The 26,062-nt window shown below is 36.1% G+C and overlaps 1 protein-coding gene across 2 annotated transcripts in view; it reads left to right on the forward strand.

Moving 5' to 3' along the window:
- Positions 1-5,595: 5,595 nt before the first annotated feature.
- The window catches only part of LOC145285957 (putative helicase mov-10-B.1), an 84,848-nt gene continuing 64,381 nt past the window's right edge, over positions 5,596-26,062 (forward strand). The window contains exons 1-4 of one of the 2 annotated variants that reach the window (XM_080134899.1): positions 5,596-5,856; positions 12,810-12,950; positions 14,253-14,443; positions 20,588-20,837. In XM_080134899.1, coding sequence (XP_079991025.1) covers positions 12,853-12,950; positions 14,253-14,443; positions 20,588-20,837 — 539 coding nt within the window. In that variant the 5' untranslated portion in view covers positions 5,596-5,856; positions 12,810-12,852. Of the gene's footprint in view, positions 5,857-6,712; positions 6,735-12,809; positions 12,951-14,252; positions 14,444-20,587; positions 20,838-26,062 lie in introns of those variants that run through there. The other variant, XM_080135454.1, reaches the window with a different exon arrangement.

A 26,062-nucleotide genomic window follows, 5' to 3' on the forward strand; every position in this document is an offset into this window, starting at 1 on the left:
GGCCATCTGTTTTTGGTGCGTTTCACTAAACTGTCGTCATGTGGCGCGGCGCGTCTCTGTCAAAAAAATTTAAATTAATAATATTATGTTGACCCTTCAAACTTGCTTTAATTCAATTAAACTTGCTTTAATTTATTTAAATTTTTTATTTGTTCGAAAAAAAAAAAAAAAAAAGAAGGCTATTTTACTTTATAAAAATATCTTTTTTTTATTACAAAATTGTTTTATTAAAATTATTTTTTCTTACACAGACTTTTAAATAAATGTTTTTACAATTATATATTGATACATTTTTATACAATAAATGTTTTCGTTTTCAAATATTTTTCTGTTCAGGAAAAAAATCTTGGTTGTTACTTATTTGCCACGTCATTTGACCAACAAGAAATTAGAGTTATCACCCCCTAACAATAGCCGCCATATGCATACTGCACAAATGCATCTGAAATAACTTTTAAATGATACCCTCCCCTTCCCATGTTAAGAATGGCTTTGAAATAATAACGTTATTATTTCAGCGCGATACCAAAATTACATAAGTATCGTGTTTTCTTTTTGTTGTTTTGTAATAACACAAGAATTATTTAAACTGAATTAATTCTTCGAAATAAAATAATTGCTTTCTTTGATAATACGTGTTTTCTTTCTTTATTTTTGTTTCCTAATGACACAAAAAGTGTTAAACCTAGAATATTTTTTTTAAAATAAATATTTGGTTTTGGTTTTCGTATCTTAACTCTGGGACCGAGTTTATTTTTTTAAAGCAAGAGTTAAAAATAATTTTAAAAAATATTATGGAGATGCATTGTCTCTTTTAAAAACAATATCTCCTTCAAGAACGATCATAAAATGTGTTTTCAATCGATATTTATCAATAATGGACCAGTTTTCCTGCTAGCAAAAAGGGGGGGGTACGAATTTTCCGGATACGGGTTTTACGAGGATGAGATTTTTTTTTTTTTTTTTTTTTACATAGGCATCACCACATTATCAAGGCCAAGAGGCCACTCAAGGATAAGGGTTAAAGAGTGTACATTAGAAATTGGACAATATAGTAATCATTAGTAATGAAAATTTGGTAAATTTGATAACTTATATGGAACGGCTCATCAAGAACTTATTTACGTTAGACTTAAAGACAACCATATTGTAGTCAGCCGGAAAGCAGGAAAACGGAAGACAATTCCACAGGCGTGCAGTTCTAAGAAAGAAGCTCTGTTCATGGAATCTACGTTTAGGTTTAGGCACAGATAAAGAGTGGGGGGAATTTTTGATAGTGTTTACAGCTAGACGAGTGTTTCTTGTGAAAGTTTGGTGAGGGGGGACCATAGATTGAAGCTCAGTCGAACACTTTCCATGAAAATAACGATACATCAGAGACAAACTTGCAACATCTCTTCTGTGAGATAGAGGTTGCAAGGAAGAGAAAAGGACATTTCCTACGAGGCTACGAAGTCTATTTTGAACTCTATCAAGGCAGGCCAAGTCCTTTCTAGCAGCTTCTGCCCAGATATGGCAACAGTATTCCATCCTTGGACGTACCTGGCTCTTATATAGATAGAGAATTGCATCAGCAGTGAGATATCTACAGGATCGATAGAAAGATCCCACCATTTTTCCAGCGGCCTTGGCAACAGATTTGATGTACGTGTTCCATTTAAGATCAGGAGTAATGGTCAAGCCAAGAAGCTTGTCAAAACTTGAGGCCTCCTGAAGACGAGAGCCATTCATTTCAATTGATGCCAGATGTGGGTCAGAATGTTGATGATGTAAAGAGAGAAGCTTGGTTTTAGATGCATTAAAAGTAACCAGCCACTCCTTACCCCATTGTACTACGTGCTCAAGATCAGAGGAGAGAGAATTGGAGAGAACTTCGTCGTTCATTGTCTTAGATGTGCTACCATAAATGGATAAATGATTTCCGGGCACCGTGCACTGCACTAGCACCAAATAACATTTCAGTGTTTCGATATTAGAAAAAAACACAGACGACATTACATTAGAGGTAGGTATACAAAGTTTTTTGTTTATTTTTGTTTATCGCCACAAGTGCTAATCTGGACTTGCACCAATTCTCCTGTTAATAATTACCTAAAACACTCCGGTCAAATATCCATGACTACTGTACACTCTTTAACCTTTATCCTTGATAAGTGGTAATGATTTAGTAGTGTCAGAAACCAATCTTAAGAATGCATGAAAAAATTGAATAATTCGACCTCCTATCTTTACAAGCTTATAACTACTTGAAAAATGTAATTCAAACCCTAATTTTTTTTTCACTTAAAGAAGCAAAGACCAAATTTTTTAAACATAACAGGTTTCATAGCAAATCATGCAATATTTATTTCTTAAATCGGTTTTCTTAGAAAGATTTGAACAAAATCAACAAAATTTTACTTACTTCGACTATAAAAAAATTGATATAAATTCAAAAACATCACTTACCTATAAAAAATATTGTTCTAATGTGTAGTTCCATTCTTCATTGTTAAGAATTTATCCATATTTATATTTTAAATTCCACTTATTTTTTAAATAAAAGAATTTTTTAAACGACTATTTGAAAAAAGTGCCATTACGTAAGCATTTCTATGTTCTTGTTGAAAAACCGGAAGTAGTGTTTGTTCTTATTTAAAACTACGGATGGACAGAAGGCAGTAAAACCCACACATTTGTTTTAGCTGTCTAGCCTTGTGCGTGGAGAAATATGTGTTCCCATAGTTTAAAACTAGTCAAATTTTACTTATAAGTTTTTGCCTTAAAAAAAAAACAGTCGAGTTGTTTTTTTTGTCTTTTCTCAAAGAAATACATAAATTTTTGATTTAATATATTTTAATCTCCTTATCAAGTGAAATTGTTTTGTAAATATCTAAAAAAAAGAAAACATTGAATGAAATAGAAAAAAATTGTCATCAGCGTCCAATATAAGCACAATATAGGCTTCCAATTAAAAAAAAAAATCAATGTGGTTTCTTAAAAAAAAAAGGTTTTACACTTTGGACTTTACAGGTAAATTTTCAAAAAACACTTCTTTTTTTGTTTTAATTTATAATATATTATTTATTGATCTTTTATCTTCAATTTTTGATATATAAAACTTTGGTGAGTAAATTAATTATTAAAATTTTTAGATATTTCAAAATGCGGGGGGTGGGGGTGAATTAAAAAAAAAAACGTTTGTTTAAATTATTATTTTGGTTTGTTGGAAAGAGCATAAAATTTCACATTGACCCTGAAAATATTGTAAAAATTTAACCAATAGAAAAATTTTGATAGATTTTTAAAGTTTAAAAATTGAAAAATAATTAACTCGTAAAATTCAATTGATTTCATTACGTAAAAAAATGGCTGCATGAAGATCCATTGCACACTTAATTCAATGCTCAAATTCTATTACTCATGGTGATAATTAAAATGGAATGGTATATCCATCAATTTCGAATATACTTTGTCAACACCGAGAAAGCATTTGGACCACAGCAAATAACACACAATCAACGCAACAACGAATAAGGCTGCCCGGAAGGAGCAGTACACTTCCACTATATGGGAATATCACTTTCTCCCATGTGCCTATTTTCTACCCACCCGGATTTATAACCCCCAAATGAGATTGGACTCCTTCCGATAATGGACTACCCAGGTTGTATCAACTCCTCTTTTCGTATAATTTTCTCCATATAATTATCCACAACCACTCAAAAAACTATTTTCAATAATTGTGCTGAAAAGCAAAATAGCGTCCATTCGCAGCTGAACATTTTGCTAACTGCATTTAATTTCCTCTGATGATATGAGCTATTGTTGAACATCCATGGATTAAGGAAATTAAAATAACCCCTTCTATATATTCCTTTGTCAACCAATAAATTCTTAAATCGAATATATGTCTCTATATGTTGTTTTTTCAGAATTTAAAATTGAACCGCAAAACTTATATATTGCTCTATTCTTAAATATTGAGCTTTTCCTTTTTGGTTAGAATCTCCTTGAAAGTATTACTTTAAGTAATATCTATCAGGATTTTTCATCTGAATTCTATCAGTGTCTTATCTCGTATATATATATATATATATATATATATATATATATATATATATATATATATATATATATATATATATATATATATATATATATATATATAACAAAATAGTCCGCAAAACGCAAAGTTCAAGCCAAAATAAATAAAGGACACACACGCCAAAATTCTTTCTTTTTCAGAATAATAATCGCTCCCTCAAACGAACTGCGTACAGACAGCGATGCCCGGAAAACTCGTACCCGGAAAACTCCCTTTTTGCTTGGTAGGAAAACTGGCCCCTTATTGAATAAATATAGATTGAGAACACATTTTATTACCGTTCTTAAAGGAGATATTGTTTCTAAAAGAGACTATGCAGTGCATAGTCTATGCACCTCCATAATATTTAAAAAAAAAGTATTTTTAACTCTTGCTTAAAAAAAATAAACTTGATCACAAAGTTAAGATACGAAAAACGAAACCAAATATTTATTTTTAAAAATACTCTAGTTTTAACACTTTTGTGTCGTTACGAAAAAAAAAAAGAAAAAAAAAAGAAAGAAAACACGTATTATCACAGAAAGCAATTATTTTATTTAGAAGAATTAATTCAGTTTAAATAATTCTTGTGTTATTACAAAACAACAAAAAAGGAAACACGGTCTTTGTAATTTTGGTATCGCGCTGAAAAAAATAAAGTTATTATTTCGAAAGCCATTCTTAACATCGGGAGGGGAGGATATCGTTTAAAAGTCATTTCGGAAGCACCTGTGCACTGTGCAGTACTTAAAAATATACAAAGTTTTTTTCTTTTTTTTGGGGGGGGGGCTCGTTTTAAAACTATATCTACCTCAGTATTTTCTTTAATTTTCGGACATTTTTTTGTTAAAAATTATTTACTGAGTAATGTCGAGTGTGACATTACTTGTTATTTCTTTTTAATTAAATAAACTCTTTAAAATAAGTTTAAACGCCAAAAACTTACAAAGCTAGGTAGAAAACGAAAACTTAGAAAAATCAATTTAATTTTTTTTACAACAATAAACATGTAAAAATATTTTTTTAAATATTATGGGATGGGCATTATTACCCATAAATATACAAATTTATTTTCTTTTGGAGAGTGGGGGGGGGATCGTTTTAAAACTATATGTACCTTAATATTTTCTTTAATTTTCTGTTTTTGAGCAATTATCCTCCTAACACGTGACTCTCTTATGTCGGCCATTTTTTGTTCATAAGTAACACTCGACATAACTTTTTTTTTAACTAAATAAACCCTTTAAAATAAGTTGAAAGACCAAAAACTTTCAAAGCTAGGTAGAAAACGAAAACTTAGAAAAATTACTTTTTTTAAAACAACAGTAAACAAGTAAAAATATTTTTAAAAAATATTATGAGATGTGTATTCTCTTTTAATGACAATATCTTCCAGAACAGTCATAAAATGTGTTTTCAATCGATATTTATTCAATAAGGGACCAGTTTTCCTACCTAGCAAAAGGGTACGAGTTTTCCTAAATGCGCGTACAGCATCGGAGCCGATGCGTATTTCGCTAAAGGGACTTAACTCGTGTACGTCAGACCACATTTTTTTTTTTTTTTTTTTGTGTGTGTGTGTGTGTTTAACAACATCGTGAGTCGCGACGTAACATTTTCTTGGAAATTGATTTATTTTTAGTTTCTTAGAAACTGATGCAACATTTTTGTTTAAATAAGTTTCGTTCATCAATTTTATCACCTATTTATATTCCTCATGATATCTCACCAGTCGAGCGTTAAGTCCAGTGCGAAAAGTCACAAAAACTAATGTTTTATTTTAACTAACGGTATGTTTTTATTTTTTTTTTAATTTGGATGGATAACGAGTTAACTCCCGAAAACCTGTTGTCATTGTAAAGTTTTTTGTTATTTTTTTTTAGTTGGAAATAATCTTGACATCGACCGAAACAAATATTGAAATATTGTCAAAGGCAAGATAAGTTACGCTTCAACCTATCTGGATGAGTTTTTTTTTTTTTTTCCCCGTGTGTGTTTTAACGTATTTTAAAACTTTTATTCGGTCTGGAGTGTCGTTTTCTTATCTTTTTTGTGCTTGTTAAGATAGTCAACAGATCGATTTGTCGTTTTAAACAAAAACAATATTACGTAAAACCCGCACCTTTCTTGGTTAATGTGAATGCATGGGATTCCAAGATCCAACCTTCGTTCTGCTGACTTTTGGGAAAAGGTGGGTTACGTTATATTCTGTCTGTCACCGGTGTCGAGGCAAAAAATTAACCGTTTCTACATTATATGAAAAGTAACTAATCTTTTTTTTTTTTTTTTTTTTTTTACATAGGCATCACCATTTATCAAGGCCAAGCGGCCACTCGAGGATAAGGGTTAAAGACTGTACAGTAGAAATTGGACAATATAGTAATTGTTAGTAATGGAAATTCTGTAAATTTGTTAACAAGTGAAACGGCTCATCAAGAACTTGTTTACTTTAGGCTTGAAGACAACCATATTTCGTGAAAAATATTGAATAATTCCACCCGGTCTTTCCAAGCATATAACTCCTCGAAAAAAGTAATTCAAGCCCTAATTTTTTTTCAATTAAAGGAGCAAGGACCAAGGTTTCATATAAAAAAAAAAATACAAAAACAAACAAACAACGTGTTTTTTTTGTGTTTTTTTAAAAGGTTTTAAACTTCGGACTTTACAGGTAAATTACTAAAATACACTACTTTTTTGTTTTAAATTTGAATATATTATTTATTGATCTATTATCTTCAATTTGTGATATATAACACTTTGGTAAGTAAATTAATTATTTACTTTTAATATACATTTCAAAATGGGAGGCGTGAAATCATTCGACTCCCTGTTTTTCCAAGCTTATAACTACTCGAAAAATGTAATTCAAGCCCTATTTTTTTTTTTTTTAATTAAAGGAGCAAGGACAAAGATTTCATTTTTAAAAAATAACAAAAGAAAAAACAAACAACGTGGTTTAAAAAAAAAAAAAAAGGTTTTAAACTTCGGACTTTGCAGGTAAATTTCTAAAAAAACACTACTTTTTTTTAAAAAATTTGAATATATTATTTATTGATCTATTATCTTCAATTTGTGATATATAAAACTTTGGTGAGTAAATTAATTATTTACTTTTTATTAGACACTTGAAAATGGGGAGCGTGAATTAAAAAAAAAAAACGTTTGTCTAAAATATTATATTTGGTTTATTGGAAAGAGCATAAAATTTCACATTGACCCTGAAAATATAAAAATTGAATCAATAGAAAAATTTGATAGATTTTTAAAGTTTAAAAATTGAAAAATACTGAGCTCGTAAAATTCAATTAATTTCATTACTGTTTTTTTTTAAATAAAAAAAAATATTTCTATTACTTTTAAAACAACTTTATTAGTTTATTTTGGAAGTATAATCCATAAAGAAAATAAACAACCCACTTTTAAAAGAGAAATTACGAGTTTTTTATATTTTATTCGCAGTTTCGTGTTAGGGGTGTCAAAAATTCTGATACACCCAATTGTAGTCAGCTGGAAAGCAGGAAAACGGAAGACAATTCCATAGGCGTGCAGTTCTAAGAAAGAAGCTTTGTTCATGGAATCCACGTCCAGATCTAGACACAGACAATGAGTGGGGGAAATTATTGATAGTGTTTTCAGCTAGACGAGTGTTTCTTGTGAAAGTTTGGCGAGGGGGAGCATAGATTGAAGCTCAGTTGAACACTTTCCATGAAAATAATGATACATCAGAGACAAACTCGCAACATCTCTTCTGTGAGATATAGGTTGCAGGGAAGAGAAAAGGACATCTCCTACGATGTTACGAAGTCTATTTTGAACTCTATCAAGGCAGGACAAGTCCTTTCTAGCAGCTCCTGCCCAAATGTGGCAACAGTATTCTATCCTTGGACGTATCTGGCTCTTATATAGATAGAGAACTGCATCAGCAGTGAGATATCTACTGGATTGATAGAAGTATCCCACCATTTTTCCAGCAGCCTTGGCAACAGATTTGATGTAAGTGTTCCATTAAAGATCAGGAGTAAAGGTCAAGCCCAGAAGCTTATCAAAACTTGAGGGCCTCCTCAAGACGAGACCCATCCATTTCAACTGATGCCAGATGGGGATCAGAGCATTGATGATGTAAAGCTTAATTTTAGATACATTAAAAGTAACCAGCCACTCCTTTCCCCATTGTACCACATGCTCAAGATCAGAGGAAAGAGAATCAGAGAGAACCTGGTCGTTTACTGACTTACATGTAGTGTCATCAGCATAAATGTCTATAAATGATGTAAGGATGTGATTTGGAAGATCATTAATGTAGATCAGGAAAAGAGTTGGGCCCAGGATGGACCCCTGAGGGACTCCAGCATTAATACTATGAGCTTCTGATTTTTGCCCATCAACTACTATTCTTATGAACCTGTCAGAAAGGAATGATTTAATAATTGAGAAGACATTTCCAGCTATACCATAGCTAGAGATCTTGTTAAGTAAACCTTCATGCCATATCCTATCAAAGGCCTTAGATATGTCAAGAGCAATTGCCCTAGAAAGATTGCCTCCATTGAGAGATTTGCTAATCCTATGAGATATAACTGTAAGCACATCTGCTGTAGATCTAGCTGAATGGAAACCATATTGTGTGTCACTAAGAAGGTTATTTTTGCTGAGATGGTTGATTACTTCTCTATTTAACACAGATTCCAGCAACTTACTCATGACACACAGGAGACTTATTGGCCTGTACTGAGAGGGGGATGAGCAATCACCTGAATTCTTAAATACAGGGCATACTGATGAGATTTTCCAGGGTGATGGGAAGCAATTCTCCTTAAGACAACGTTTAAACAGTTTTGTAAGTATGGGCGCAAGTTCTGGTGGAAATCTTTTGAGTACTATAATTGGAATACTGTCAGGGCCAGTTGCTTTACTGGAATCAAGGTTTTTAATTAGCTTGGCAACATCACGATATATGTATATCACATAGCGTGTTTTCTGATACAGGAGGAAATATTGGAGGTTGGCAGCCTTGGTCGCAAAGGTTAGAATTAGCTGCAAAGTTCTTGGCAAAGAGTTTGGCTTTGTCTGATGCTGACGAGATTACCTCAGGTCCATTTGAGAGTTGGGATAGAGCACATGCTTCTATTCAGGATTCTGTTTGCTATTTCCAAAACTGATGGGAACCAAGCCGCTGCTCAGCTACTTTGGACTTGACCAACTGAGCATACAACTCTCTTGCGTTCAGGGTGTTGGGAAGCAATTCTTTTTAAAACAATGCTTAAACAGCTTTGTAAGTATGGGAGCTAGTTCTGGTTGAAGCTTTTTGAGCACTATAATTGGAATGCCATCAGGGCCAGTTGCTTTACTGGAATCAAGGTTTTTGTTTACCTGGGCAACATCATGCACAGATATTTGTACATTTCATAGCGTATTTTCAGATACAGGAGACAATACGAAGGGTTGGCAGCCTTGATTGCATAGGGTAGAATTAGCTGCAAAGTTCTTGATAAAGCATTTGGTTTTGTCCAATGCTGATGAGATTACCTCAGGTCCATTGATGATGGTTTGAATAGAGTACACACTTCTGTTCAGGATCCTGTTTGTTATTTGCCAAAATTGATGGGAACCAAGCCGCTGCTCAACTACTTTGGGCTTAACGGACTTAGCATACAACTTTCTTGCGTTCTTTATTATTCTTTTACAGTGGTTACTGGCAGTCCTGAAAGCAGCTTTAGTCTCAGTACATCTATATGTTGGAAGCAATGGAAATGTAGTTTCTGTGCGCAATGACAGCAACACATACTGGAGAGAACCTTGGCTGGCTGTTTTTGATGGAATTTATTTTGAAGCGGTCTATATCTACCATTCCGTCAGATCTGATATTATAGAGGACACATTCTTTTTAAACATGGAATGCATAGGTAGATCTGATATAAATGTACGGTAGCTATCCCAGTCAGCTATAGAGTATCAATATACTGTACGATGAAGAGGTACGTCTGAGGACTTATTACATTTTGATTAAATCTTAACTGATACAACCAAGTGGTTGGAAGATCCCAGTGGAGACAGAACGGAAGATGACCATAGCTCAGGGCAAGTTGTGAAAAAAAGGTCTAGGAGACTTGCATACTGACTGTCAGAACCTCCCCTCGTCATCTGTCTTGTTTGAGTAGACTATCCATTCCACATTGTGAACATTGAAGTCTTCAGATGTGAATGTTAGCCGAAGGATGAGACAAAAAAAAATGTGGTCAATTTTCTCAGATATGCTCTTAAATATAGTAAGTCCACTGTTGTGGGGGCGATAGAGGTAAAATATAAATGCAGTAGTGTGAGCAAGTGCAATACAGAAACATATATAGAGTAATTTAGGATCTTCTCTGAAGATCCCTACCATATGGAAAGCCATCTCTAATGTAGGTACATATTCCATGCCATGGGGGTCAGATTTTAATGTTAAGTTAGAGTATCCTTTAATTACAAACTCATCCAGGGAAATTGGTCCAATACCAGTTTTGCTTAGGAATGATAGGTCTGGTTTAGTCTCCAGTAATTGGGGTTCAACCATTGAAAGGTTGGAACGTAGACCTCTGATGTTGGAGAAGGAGACATGGTAGTGGTGGTCTATGTTGGGTTTAATTATGTATTTTTTCTGAAGACTTTTCATGATGGAGTTTTGGGATTTGTGGAACAGGTTGACAGACTTGGTTAGAACAGGGCAGAGAGTGAAAGTAAGAAAGAAAGAAAAAAACAGAAGAAATATATTATTTTTGTAGCCCATGATAAAATAAAGCCTTAACAAGTACCTACTAATATGGCACCAAGAAGCCCCACTGCTACTGCATGATCCAGAATCCATTCACCAAATGGTAATACAACTGCCTCAATACTTTGCACCTGCTGATAGGACAGCCTCCTTAATGGTTAATTGGAGGTTCATGTTCCTATCAGGCAGATAACCTCAGCCCAGTTAAAACGTTTACCTCCAGCACCCTTATTAGTGACATAGCCACAAGGATAGACATAGGAAAAGAAAATTTCTGATATCTCAGGTGACTGTTCATACAAAAATATTGCCGACCTGGAATACAGCTTTTTCTCTCTTTGAAAAAGGACTCATTGTAAATGAGGACTAAGGGACAAATTCGAAGAGGAGAGAATTACGGGAGCTGCTGATAACGCATCCACAATGCATTGTCTACTTTCTTTAAAAGTTTTGAGCTATCAACATTTCCATGCTACAACTTCAATTAGCGTGGTCTATATAACGTCTTCATGTGTTTGTGTATATATGTATGTGTGTGTGTATGTGTGTGTGTGTGTGTATATATATGTATATATATATATATATTTCTAGATGATCAACTGTTCGAGACATCCACGTCAATACGCAATATGTATACTTGCATATAATATAACCAATATGTGTGTGTATATATATATATATATATATATATATATATGTATATATACATTATTTTTAAAATATAATTATCTACTGAAACGTTTTTTGTCATCTATGACTTATTAGAGTGGCTGAATGTACGAGATTCGAAATCGGGACCCCACGGTAATGAGCCATAACTCTTTATCCGCCCGACTGCTTGGATATATCACGATTTATTTAGATGTTATTTGTTTTTGTGATACGTTTTGAATGAATTCAATTATTTACGAAAGTGCATTTTAACCTAAATGCGAGTTGGGAATAATTTTGCCTTTAACCAATTTGGTACCCCCACATGGGGAGTGGTATATATATATATATATATATATATATATATATATATATATATATATATATATATATATACACACACACCCACCCACACACAAACATATATACATACATGGATATATAGATAATATATAAACGCGGGCTATCCAACATGTTCTTTGTTTCGGTACTCTACAACATAACCATTAGTGTAGAAGGCTGTCTGAGACCTGGGCATCTCTACTGTATAGGGGTGGGATTTTGCTGTTTGTTGGAGGTATTTAAATTTAGGGGTACAAGGGTTTGTAGTTTGTAAGAGCACCTACCATTAAAATACTTGTAAAAACAGATAGAGGGATGCAACATTTTGTCGATGGAACAGAGGTTGAAGCCTAGCTGACTGTGAAGGACCTATTAGGTTGGCAACTCTCTTTTCATTTAGCTCTTTTGGGGGAGGATTTAAGTCTTTGGGTTAAGCCCAAAACTGATGTATTCAGCCCATCAAACAGCAGGCAAGTCTTTTATTTTTCTAAAAACAAATGATTTTATCGATTTGTGATTTCCCCTTCACTATAGACAGTATTACCATTTATTCTCTATTCTCTTTCTCTGAACCCATATCTATATTTCTTTTTTTTTCTTTTTCTTTCTTTCCTATGAAATCCTTTTCTTTCTTTTTGTCTTAATCTTTTGTTATAAAGAAATATTATTGTCATAGTAAACCTTCCTGAGAGGTGATTCTCTGGTTGGATATAAGCCACATGGTGTATCGTGACATCTCTAAGCATATCAAGTCAGACTCTAAGGTGCCAAATGTCCATTTTTTTTTTCATTGAGAAATTACTTTCTTTACATTATCACAATAAAAACATATCCTATCATCCCTCTGGGCATACAGAACATGTTTGGCCAAGTGTCAACATCCCATCTTAACCCATAAGCAAACAACAGTGTTATATTTAATAAAGAAATTTTTCTTTACTAAATTATCATTGGAAAATAATTTTTAATGTTCCAAACCATTTTCTTTGTCTATTTCAGTTTCTTTCTCTCATTCAAAGTGCACCAAACGTATTGACTTAAAATGCCGAGAAAAAGCACTAAAAAACCCCGACAAGCAGTCAACCAGTTCATACACACCAACAAGTCTGCCAAAACTCCAGAAAAAGATATGAAAACAAAGTAAGTGCATCTTACTGTGCATTGGTTACATTATTTATTTATTTTTTTCATGCACAAGTTTTAATATATTGTAGATTGGACAATGAAATCTGATTTCTGTTTTTTTAACTAAAATAAAAAATAAAAGATTAAACTTGTTGCATAATGAAGAAATTAACATTTGAAACTTTGATTGAGTAACAATTTAGAATAATGCTTTTTTATGAAAACCAAACATTCTTATTCAAAGAAATAAAAAAAAAAATATGGGATTGCTTGTGATAGTATCAACCTCCATCCCCTTAAGTGTTAAGAAGTAAAAAGAAGAGGGAGGGAAAAAACAAAAAATAAAAAAGAAATAAGTTTATCACTAGAACAATGTAGAGAAAGTTGTTCACCAAGGTACACGTAGAAAACTGAATACGATTGTTAATCAAGGTGTGCCAGTAATGAGAACTCGGATTCATTTCCACTCCTTATGCATGCCTTTCATGAGCTTGTTGCTTTTGTCACTATGTACTTATGTGAATCAGGATTCTCAAGTTTAGTAGAAAAAACAAAAGCCAGAAACCACCTGAAAGCAAATGATATGAGAGTAGCCTTGCCAGAAACAAGAATAGGATTGTTAATCAAGGTGTGCCAGTAATGAGAACAAAATAGAGGTTAATATGTTTAGAGTTAGTTTACAGGTAACTTTGAGTGTCAGTGTGTTTTGTGATAGTTCACAACAGTTAATAACAATTTACGAATAGTCTTGGGTGTTTGTCTCTGAGTGAAGGCAGTTGAGTTATCTTCTCTTGTTTAAGATAAAGGTGTCTGGAGTGACCAGCTCTTGGTTGTTGTAGTTTAGAGGAAGGAGTACATAACATTGGCCAAACGCAGGTCGTAGCTTGGACCAGATGGAAAGAGCTTTAGAGGATTGAGATAAACTGACATCAACTGATGAATGCAACCTCGACAGAATGTAGATGTGGACCTTAGCATGTAGAGGGTCAATGGTGTCACACGCACACCTAGAGTACAACTAATATTTGCAAAGTGTGTCTGAGTTTGTTTTTTGTTTTATATTTTTATATTAGTGAATCCATGTGTGTTCTCCTTGGCAGCCGCTAATGTAAGAGACAATGACAGCTGGAAGAGAATACCACGGAAACAATATTGGGGGTTAGCGTTTGTTGTCAAGTGGGGTAGCACATGGTCTTATAGCTGAACATCTATTGCTTTATTCAAATTTAAAATATCCATCTTATGATCTGAAAAAATATGCTTTTAGATATGAACAGTTGATGACATTTAAATTTTATGTTTTTTTTTAAATTTCAGTTCTGGAGAAGACATAGAAATTAAAAGTCTGCAATATCCCAAAGAAAATGGTGTATTTACTGTTCGCGTACAGGATGAAAGAAATGTTTCAGTTGAGTTGCAAATCACGAGCCATTTGCATTCTGTTGTGTTTAATCGCTGTGTTAAAAACACAAAAGATCTCCCAGTTTTTTCTACAGAAATAAAACCTGGTAAGAAAATTTATTTTTTATTTTTCAATATTTATGTATGTATATTTAATCACAGATATATTATCTCTAATTCTTTTTTATTTACACCATTTTATTTTTATTTGGTTATAGTCAGTTAACGTACTTCCTAATTTTTTGTGTAGTGCTACCGGAAACAGTGACAAGGTGAATCAGTTCCTTCACTTTGATTGTTCTTCAGTATTTCTAATGTAAAGTGATTTATTGAAATAAAATATAAGAAAAGAAAATTATTGAAAAATATATACAATAAAAATTAACAAATCATAAAAAGATAAAAATAATACAATTAGTCTTTATTTGCACTTTTAATAACAAAATTAAAAAATAAGTTTTTAATTTATTTGAAATTTTATAATATATTTATGAAATTATAAAAATACATTTTTTATTTTAAATTTTAAAAATAATATTTATATATGCATAGATAACCACAGATATATCATCTCTGATTCTTTTTATTTACACCATTTTATTTTAATTAATTTATTTTTTAACAAAATTAAAACTGGAAGAACTTCACCATTACACCAAAAATCGGGGAGTGCAATAATATTTGCATCAGGTGTGGGTATACCATCATAATTTGGGGAAATTCTAATTATAACCATGTGTGATCAGAACTATAATTAAATAACCCGCGTGTTATTTCTTCTGCCCTTCACATCACCAATTTCTTGGTTAAGTTCGACACTGTTGTCCAAACTTCCAACTTCCAAAACTTCTGTATATGTAACGCACCTTCTCTCAACTCCAAAAGAACTTCTGCTGATCGAACTTACTTCTTCAAAATCCAACTTCAAAATGAACATCCTCTCTGAAAAATCAACCCTCTTTTATCTACAACCAGGAGCATCTCATCTGCATATCAGGTGGTAACATTGCAAGAGTATAAAGAGATAAGGCAGCCATTTTTGTTTCTTTCTTCTTCATTCATTTCATTCCATAACTGACCCGTTGAATTATGCACACGTGCTAGTTAGGTAAGTCGCGCGTTTCTCTACAAGAACAAACTAATCAAATGGTATAACAACCTTATAAAAACAACTGAATCTTGTTGAATGTTTAGACGAGAAGACCACTAGATTTTTTGCTTATGGTAATTGAATTTAACCTTTGTTAGAAATTTTCTTGAGTTATTTCTAACACTTTTGTTTGTTTATAGAAATATATACAAGATCGCGAGAAAACAGAGGGTACACATGCAAATGAGACAGGGTGAAAAACTGCATAAAAAGCAAGCTTGAGTGAGAGGAAGGGACAGTGTCGTTTACAGTCACGAGGTTATTGTGTTACTATTGCAAGCGTTGGTGATGAATGAAGTTGAATTCGATACAAGCTATTTTGGCTATTGCTGTGAAAAATGACCGACTCAAAGTTTAATCTGAAACTGATCCCAGAATTTGATGGGTCCACATCTGTCCTTGACTGGTTGAGAGGGTCGAGTTGACCTGCAATCTCTGTGAGGGAAAGAGAGTGCACACTGTGATTCCCCTGAGATTGGCTGGGGGCGCTTTTAGTGTGTATCAGCAATTTAGTGCCACCGAGAAGGCTGATGTGACTGCTATAAAAAATGCACTGTACAAGGCATTTGCAATGGATCCTTGCACGGCTTATGAAAGATTTGCCTCCAGGAAGCTCATGCTGAGAGAAACCGTGGATGTGTTCTTTGCGGAATTGAAGAAACTTGCTGTGCTATTTGGTAATGGATTGTCGGAGAGGACATTGGCATATGCATTTGTGGTCGGCCTTCCCACCCGTGTTAAGCAATTGTTGAGAGCCTCTACCAACGCCTATGGAGCACTTGATGGAACGCGCCCGGGCTATCATCAGAGATGAGGAGGACCTGAGGGAACCAGTTGTGATGGCGACAAAGGCAGCCCAGAACGAGGCCGGGGAGATTCCCAGTCTGAGCCCCGCGTCTAATGGAAGATGTTACTGCTGTGGTTGGCAAGGTCATTTTGCGAGAAGTTGCACTGATAAAGGGCGGGGCGGTTGGGGGTGGGGGGGTGACTGCGCTGTTTCCAATGTGGCAGCATAGGGCACCTAGCCAAAAACTGTGTGGGAAACGTGTCAGGAGGCAGGATGTTAGTGCCACCCTGCTCCCCAGACAAGGTCTAAGTGACGCGCAACCTACGATAACTGTGTACGTGAACCGAGTGCCCTGCTCAGCTCTTCTCGACTCCGGCTGTTCACATACCATCACGAGTGCCAGATTATGTCGGACTTGGACTAAAAGGAACATTAAAATCACCACAATAGGTGGCGAGACACAAGCATGCTGTGGAGCCAGAACCGTGAAGGTCCACACGGACTCTGGTGTGTCTGTGGAAATTAATGTGTTGGTGACGCAAGGGGATTTGCTGGGCTACAATGCTATCAAGGCACTGGGGGGAGTGATCATAGAAAGAGACGGGAGCGTGCGCTTTTTAAAAAACCCGGTATGTGCTGCAATCCACATCGATCGCCCTGACTTAACGGTGGGCTATGATTATAGCCAGCAGGCCTGGACTGCGTCATGGAGGTGGACCGAGGGAAGGGCACCAACCAAATTAAAGAATCGTGTCGCAGAATACCCTATACCTGATGAGGCTTGTGATGAGTACGAGCAAGAGCTTGCGGCGTGGATCCGAGATGGATGGCTGATCCCTTACCGCAAGAAGCTTGGCGGTTACCCAGCATAACAAGTCAAAAGTAAGACTAGTGCTGGATTATAGTGAGCTCAACCAGTACATTGAGGCTTACACTGCCGATGTTGACGTGTGCGCCAGCAAACTGAGGGAATGGGGCCAGAAGGGCTCCAATGTGTCAATATTAGACCTGCGGAAGGCCTATTTGCAGGTGCGAGTAGATGAGACGCTGTGGCCATTCCAGACAGTGTAGTTTCGGGATCAGAGGTACTGCTCAACCCGACTCGGCTTTGGTCTGAATGTGGCACCACAGATCATGGAGACCATTGTGAATGCGGCGTTGTCTCAAGAAAAGTCCATTGAGGATGCAACATCAGCCTACATTGACAATGTGTACATCAATGAAGACATAAAATCTGCATTGTGTGTCAAGGAAGAATTGGCTCAGTTTGGTCTGCAGTGCAAGAATCCTGAACGTCTGAGGGATGGAGCGCGCGTATTGGGATTAGACTCCTGTGAGGAAGATGGCACCCTACGATGGAGGCGTGGCTGTGGGATTCCAGGCATCCCTGATGTTACGAAGCGGACCGTTTTTTCCTGGTGTGGGAAACTTGTTGAACACTTACCAGCCTGTGGCTGGCTCCGTGTAGCTGTGGGTGTCATCAAATGCAGAGCGAATTTGGTAACCACAGGTTGGGACACTGTGCTTTACGATGCTCTTCTAACTCTGATTGTAATTGAGACCATGGAGAGAGTCAACAAGGAGGACCCTGCCCATGGAAAATGGTGTGCTGATGCAGACCACGTAAATGTGTGGGTCAACGCTAGTTCATTGGCATTGGGAGTCGCATTAGAGCAAGGAGGAAATGTGTTTGAAGACGCATGTTGGCTGCGACCTGTGAGTGATGCTCAGCACATCAACTTAGCAGAGCTGGACGCGGTTGTAAAGGGAATAAATCTCGCACTGCAATGGCAATTGAAGAAACTGCACCTGTACGCGGATTCTCTCTGCATCTACCACTGGATGTCTGACATGCTTTCAGGACGGACAAGAATCCGCACTAAGGCAGTCAGTGAGATGTTGATCCAGCGAAGGCTAGACATGCTGAAGAGTCTGGTCTCTGGGTATGGACTATCAAGGGGGTAACGCTGATAACATCACATATAATCATGCTGACCAATTAACCCGTGTACCTCACAGATGGTATGGAGATGTGAAGATGGGTGTGGAGCACACTGCTCGAACTCGCGCAATTGCAATTGGCATGATTAGCCCATGTCAAATACAAAAGATTCCTGCACAGAGCGGACATCCAGGTGTCAAGAGAACAGTGTATTTTTCAAGGCGTGTGGACCCAGCAATGATAAAGGCAGATGTCAGCCAGATGGTCAGGCACTGTGAGATGTGTCAGTCTATTGATCCTGCACCAGAGCAATGGCGAAAAGGACGATTGGACATCAAGAAGGTGTGGCAGCGGGTGGCGATGGACATTACCCATGACAGTGGTAAACCCTTTCTAACTCTTATCGATTATGGACCCACACGTTTTGCAGTATGGCGACACATGATTAGACAGGACTCGGCATGTGTTGTTCGCATCTTGTCATCCATCTTTTTTGAGCGGGGTGCACCGGAGAAGATCTTGGCGGATAACGATGCTGCTTTTTGTAGCCAACAAGTTCGGCAGCTGTTAGATGAATGGGGCGTCCGACTACGGCTGCAATGTGCTCATGTTCCATCAGGGAATGGCATTGCTGAGCGGAGCCATCGTAGCATTAAGAGAATTGCTGCCAGAAAGCAATGTACCATTACGGAGGCCACGTATTGGTATAACGTCACACCAAATGATGGAAAATTACCTACAACAGCACCGGCCAATGCTATATACACATATTGTGTTAGACTAAAGGGCATTGATGCTGCACAGCCAGTCAACCAGAAAAGACATGCCAAATATGAGGTAGGGGATCCAGTTTGGGTGAGACCACCTGGAAACCGGTGCACCACCACCACCACCACCACCAAGCGAGGACGAGTCTCTAGCGTGATCAGTCAGCAGTTGGTCCTAATTGACAGAACCCTGCGCCATGTGCGCAATCTTCGCCCGGTTTCTGAGGTGCATCATACAACTACAGAGGAGAGCAATGAATCCTCAAGTAATGAGCTACTGATGAATGAAATTCACAGACCAGTTCATCTGACGTGGCAGAAACAGAACCAGACCCGAAATCTGAATCTGAATCAGAGCCAGAGCCAAAACCTATGAATGTGCCCTTCGCAGAAGTAAGTGGACTAGAAGACCAACCCTGCAGTGCACTGTGTGATCATCAGATCAGGGAGCAGTGTAATACTAACCAGAATAGCAAGCGTCCGCGTATTTGTGCATTGTGTGGATGTGCATGCGAGCGGTGGCGTGACAGACGAGGGGTGGACTTGCCGCAGGCAAGTGTTGGGTGGGAAAAGAGAAAAAAAGATGGCACCTGGTGTTTTATAAACTGTGTTCTCACGAACATTAAAGTACTTGTAAAATAGGAACAGGAATGCAACATTCTGGCAATGGGACAGAAGTTGGAGTTTAGCCGTCATATTGCAGCTGTTTAAAAGAATGTTGATTACAATGTGTAAAAAAAAAAAATATATATATATATCTTTACTCGGTTGGTTGTGGCATTGTGGCAAATAAATAGAGCTGGTAAGAGTTAAAAATTGAGAGTCCATATGTCTATCTCCAAAACTCTTAGACCAAAATTTTTATTGTTTAGCACTTTAGGTTTTGAATAGAAATAGTATTATACATTCGTATCACAAAAATAAGAAAAATCAATCAATAAATAGAAAATAATGAATTTAATTTGTATTGCAAAAACTAATCAACAGAAACACCAGAAGCATTATCGATGGGAAAGTTCGTTTTTCTGATGAGCTGTTTCTGACAAGGCTACTCTCATATCATTTGCTCCCAGGTGGTTTCTGGCCTTTTTTTTTTTATTGTTACTAAACTTGAGAATCCTGATTCATAGTGACAAAAGCAACAAGCACATGAAAGGCATGAGTTTTATCAAAAAAATTAACATAAATTTTTCAAATTCTTCTCTAAGAGTAGCAGAAGATTGAAGATCAATCTGTTCATCTTTTACTGGGCTGTCATCTTTTATTTCTAAAAGTTTAGTGACAAAAGTTCTTATTATCAATCTCTCTGCTGAAATCATGTCTTTTGAAAAGTAGCCAGTTAAGAGATTCTTTAAGATATTCAAATGGTCTGTGATATCTTCAGTTATCCCAGGTAACACTCCAGGACTTTCACTAATAATCTCATTCAAATTTGGGACATGACACAATTTGAAAAGAAATAATTATTTTTAAATTATCAATCACTTAAATTATATACCCCCCGACTATATAATTTTTTACCCCTAGTTGAGAACTTCTGCCTTAGCATATTACTTTCTATTGCATTAATTTCTATTCATGATTTTTTTCTTTTTTATCTTCCAGGTGAAAGTATAAATTACCCTGTTCAAATTAAAATCAACGGCCGTGACCATGTCTACATGTATCTTTACTTCCATTTTCTTATTGGAGAAACTGGGCAAGAAATTACAAAGAAGATTATAATTAGAAGTCAAAAAGTCACTCCTGATATAGACCTACTTCAACCAACATCTCCTTATAAACCTCCACCTGCCGCAGTCTTGCAAAAAGGACAGTCAGCAATCATTGACATATATCCTGCTCCACGTCTTGAGTAGGTAGTCATGATGCTTTATTTTTACTTTTTACTAACCTTAACCGTAACCCTATCCCTAACCTGGCATACTTTGATATGATATTATTTAATTATCATATTCAGTTTAATTTAACAGCTGGCGTGTTTTAAAAATTTATTTTTATTTTAATACTTTTGTTCATCCCAAACAAGGCATATTGGGGTTATTATTTAGGACCATATTTACAGGAGACTATGTAAGGAGAGGAGTGAAACATTAGTTTACATTAAATTTAAACTTTTGCATGTCAGAACATCGCAGCGATGGAACAGGAGTGGGAGGGACTTTGTTGATAGTGTAGAACCTATTAGATTGGAGACGCTTTCTTTGAACTGTGTTTAAGAGAGAGGTTAGTGGTTGATTCACCAACCCAGATTTGGCAATAATACTTCCAAACTAAACTGTCTCATCGACATAAGAGCTACTATTCAGGACCATGTTTACAAGAGACTATATAAGGAAATGAGCGAGATCTTGGTTTCCATTAAATTTAAACTTCTGCCTATTAGAACAGTCAGAGAAGCAGGAAGCAGGGAAGGAATTCTAAAGTCTAGCAGTCTGAGAAAAGAAGTTATTAAGAATAGAAGGCTTCCTGGCATCTAGGGACCTCTACAGTGAGGAGGGATTTTGTTGCTTAATGGGTATGCCGGGGGGGTATATATGTTAACGAGCATCTCCCCCCCCCCCTCTCTGCCCTCTGGCTTTCTTACTCTTTCTATTTTCTCTCTCTGTGTCTCTATAAGAGAATAGAGAGGGAGAGAGAGAGGTGAGTAAACGTGGAGGTAGACACGTTTACCAGAACCAAAGGTCAGCTGACCAAATTACGTATGTGTGACGTGGTTGGCTAGATCTGGGAGATTTGATTTGAGCTTTGAAGAAGATGGACGTTTTCCGTGGTCTCCCCCTCTTAACTGGGGAGGGGGGAGACGAACGCTGACGTGTATGAAGAAGAACCACACAAGCAGATTTAACTTTACACCTGCTGCAGGACCTCTGGGGAAAGTGAAATAAAAAACTATAAAACACATTCAGCGTCTTAGAGTGATAAATCTTCGTCAAACAGGTATCAAGTCTCCCTCCAGGATGAGAAATTTCCAGATGATCCGTTTTGCAGAAGCAGAGGTAGGTTCAGAAATTACATGTCACACACACGATTCCCTTTATGATAATCAAACACACAACCATTTATATTAGAGACAATCACACGGAATCTTTCTTATGTTATATAGAAAACGTAAAATGTGCCCCTAAATGAAGAACTCTATATAACATATTCAAATGTAACGAAAGCTCAAATTGGTACCCCTCAAGGATAACTCAGAATGATAACGAATATATAACATATATATTTAATTTTTTTTCAATTCAATGTATAATATCCTAAACACACTTAAACTGCTTAAGTAAGAGAACCTATCAAGATGTACACAAAATTATTAACAGAAGACTTTGACTTACAACTTGAAAATTTTCCTAAAACCATGAAAAATGGACTTGTGGAGGGAAAGAGTCAATTTGGTCTGGGCCACCCGCCTGATACGACAATGATGATGATGACATTGAGGAGGCACAAGTGCAATGAGTTCATCAGAACACATTTCATTAAAATACTTGTGAAATTGCAGCAATGGGACAGGAGTTAGAATTTTCTTGATAGTGTGCGATCTATTAGAGACTTTTTTTATTTTTTGACCCGTGTCTAAGAGAATTTTTTTTTTTTTTAACCATGTCTAAGACACTTTTTTTTTTTAATCGTGTCTAAGAGTGAGCATAGTGATGAATGCACCAGCCCAGATTTGGCAACTTCCAAACTAAACTATTTCATGCCTTTTTTTTTTTTTAAGGTAAGGATGGATTATTCATATTAATTGGATTCTTTGCACTATTGTTCTCATCTTGAATGTTATTTTCACGTTTTTTCAGTCAATTTGACCTGCAAAATTTTTCAAGTGTATCTTGTTCAGTTCTAGAATCTTTCAAACACTGGAATCTGTATGGAATTTTGAACGGAAACTTTTCTTTAATCCATGGGGGTTGCATACCCTTATTCTGTTGGCCGTGACTAGGTAGAAATCCTAAATAATTTGCAGTTCTATTTTGAGTGTTCAACCTACAGAAAAGTGTAACATACAACTAAATTTTACTAAGTACTTTATCCACTATGCCACATGACCTAAATCCAGAGAACATTAGTTTTTACGAGGTGATGGACTAGTGCCTGATTGATTAAGGTCTTAAGGACTTAAGATTTTAGCGAAGTGGGGAAGGAGACTGATGGGGCGATATTTAAGAAGGCCAGCTCTTTCACCAAAATTCTTGTACCACAGTATACAGTGTGACCAAGTACTTTATCCACTACGCCACTAGGCTACTTCTTTATTTATCTTTCTTTTTTTCCGTCCATCCTTATCACTTTCTCCCATGCTTTCCTTGGCCGTCTCCTACCAGTTAACCCCGTTGCTTTAATTTTTCCACATCTACTAATCCAAGACCTCTCATTCATGCTTTTTTTTTTTTCAATGTCGCCATATCATCAAAGTCTACTCTTCTGCATGCATCTCTCTATATTGTACGAATTTAATATTTCTTTGAGATCATAACCACTTTAATTGAGAAGGAGGTGGATGGGCTCTATGAATATTATTGACCTTTCTTGAGTGTCATCGCATAATTATTGTAGCTCTTTACTTTTTTCAGTAGAATATGTCCACAATGTTGGATATTTTTATTCATTATATACAGGGCAGTTGTATGTGTTTACATATACAGGTAAAACTACAAAGTGATTGGAAATAGGATAGTTAATCAAGATCTGGCAGTGCATGGGACCAAAGGTTGGTCATAACAGTCAATATTACACTATTAATGACCATGATGGTTAATATATTTAGTTAGATTACAGAACATGAGTGTTGTATTTTATTTTTTCACTGTGTGCTCCCTCGGTAATCGTCAGTGTAAGAGAAGGTGATGTCAAAAAAAAGAAGGGAGGGAGACCAACAGAAAAATATGGTATGGAACAGTGTTGGTGCAACAGATTCCGAGAGAGGCTATATATGGCTTCACAAGCTCAAGAAAACATGAAGCACTGCATAAAAAATTAAAAATGGTTGTTTTTCTTATCTATAAATATAAAAGCGAAAATGTATGTATGTATGTACGCTTTTCCTCGATGTCCACAAAAGGCTTCTTTCAGAGAAGCGCTCGCTCGCTTCACAACTTCTTAAAACTTTTTATATCATCTATAAATTGTAATATCTCACACTTAACCACGGAGCTCGCCTGTCTATTTAATTTTATTGACTTTCAAACGTTAATTATTCGACATTTCCCGCATCGGCACGCGTTACATTCGGTTTTCGGTTTAAACAAAAAGCGAAACTCGACTCTAATCACTGGCCGAAAGCCAGTGGTCTCTAGAGAGCTAAGTAACGTTTGGTCAATGTCGACTTCGTCATATCAGACGGTAGCTTTCATTTCGAGACGAGACGCTCCCCCTAATAAACAGGGAGCGAGTTTTTAAAAACAAACAAACCGATTTATTGACCTCATTAAAAACTGTCCCGCACAAAATGCTAACTGCTGAATACCTATCGCCGTCACGTCAATCAAAAATGCGCACCTGTTTTTCTTTCACACTTTACTATTTTCCAACTGCGCGTTGTCAAGGCTTCGTTTGTTTTTTCACGGGCACCTGTTTTTCTTCGGGTTTTTTTCACACACACCTACAAACACCCGGGCAACACCGGGTACCCCTCGCTAGTCTATATATATAAAAGCGAAAATGTATGTATGTGTGTATGTTTGCGTGTCTACTAAAAACATTTGACAGACTGAACAAAAATTGACAAACTTGGTCTCATATGAAAGCCCCATCCTTCGCCTGACAAATATCGAAAAATTGGCCAAAAACATTAATTTTTTCACCCTGAAATCAACACTTTTCTACAGGGGGCGGGGTCAGCAAAATCCATCCTCTCATGACGAGATCAGTTCTATGCATGCGTCAGACAACGTCATAACCTGAAAGAACTGACACAATTTCATGTACGTCGTGTTAGTTCAGTTGGTTAGAGCGTTGGGTCATTATCTAAACATTTTGGGTTCGAATCGTGGTGTGAGATGTCTTTTTTTTTTTTTTTACAATTTTTTAAATTTTAATATTGAAGCAGGGTTATTTAAGCCATTTTTCACGTAACGTTCGTTTTTCTGTTGTTTTTTTTTACTTCGCTTATTCTTAGGTTTTCATTAACACCCCCCCCACCCCCGACGACCACACACACCCAAAAACACCTGGGTACCCACCGATTTTTAAAAATTTTAATATTGAAACAGGCTTATTTAAGCCATTTTTCATGTGTTTGTTTTTTTTTTATTTTTCAGAAGTTTTAACGTTCGTTTTTCTGTTTTCTTTTTTGTTTTTGTTTTTCAGATTTTTATATTTAACATCGTTCGTTTGCGTTACGTTAGTTTTTTTTGTTTTTGTTTTGATTATCGAATATCGAAAAATTGGCCAAAAACATTAATTCCTTCACTCTAAAATCATCAGTTTTGTACAGGGAGGGGTGCCAAAAAAATCGTTCCTTCATTTTCCCTGCTCCTGCTACTACAACAATGACGTCATGTTTAACCTAGAAAACGTTGACATTAGTTTAAAACCACCTGCAAGTATTTTTAAAGGTTTAATTTTATCCCTTCTCAGTTGCATGTCTCTTTGCTGTAGGGGTAACGTGTCGGGCATTTTTTTCGCCTTAGCCTCGATGTTTCGGGTCTGAGCCTGTCTTTCTACCTAAACTTTTTTTCCTCTTTTACACCTTTTTTTTTTTTAACGTTTATTTGCTATTTTGCTTTGTATTAGTTTTTCCAATTTTTCTTAACATCGTGTTTTTTTTTATAATATTAAAACAGGGTCACCCTCTCCTACATACACCCACCCCCCAAACACCCGGGCAACGCCGGGTACCCCTGCTAGTCTATCTATATATATAAAAGGCAAAATGTGTGTGACCGTTTTGTGTATGTTTCGCAAAGGCTTCTTTCGCACACGCTCCCGAGGTCGTTACGATCGCTTACAACTGTGTATATAGGCCCTAGATAATAATATCTACGATTTAGGAACGTGAGTGCCTCTATATTTATTTACGTCAACTTTTATGAGATTCGCGCTATTTTGCTCTGTCCCATGTTTGTCCTGCTTTTTAGT

Source organism: Euprymna scolopes, chromosome 1 (assembly GCF_053919585.1).
Source record: "Euprymna scolopes isolate OS-2025 chromosome 1, ASM5391958v1, whole genome shotgun sequence".
Classification (NCBI taxonomy): Eukaryota; Metazoa; Mollusca; class Cephalopoda; order Sepiida; family Sepiolidae; genus Euprymna; species Euprymna scolopes.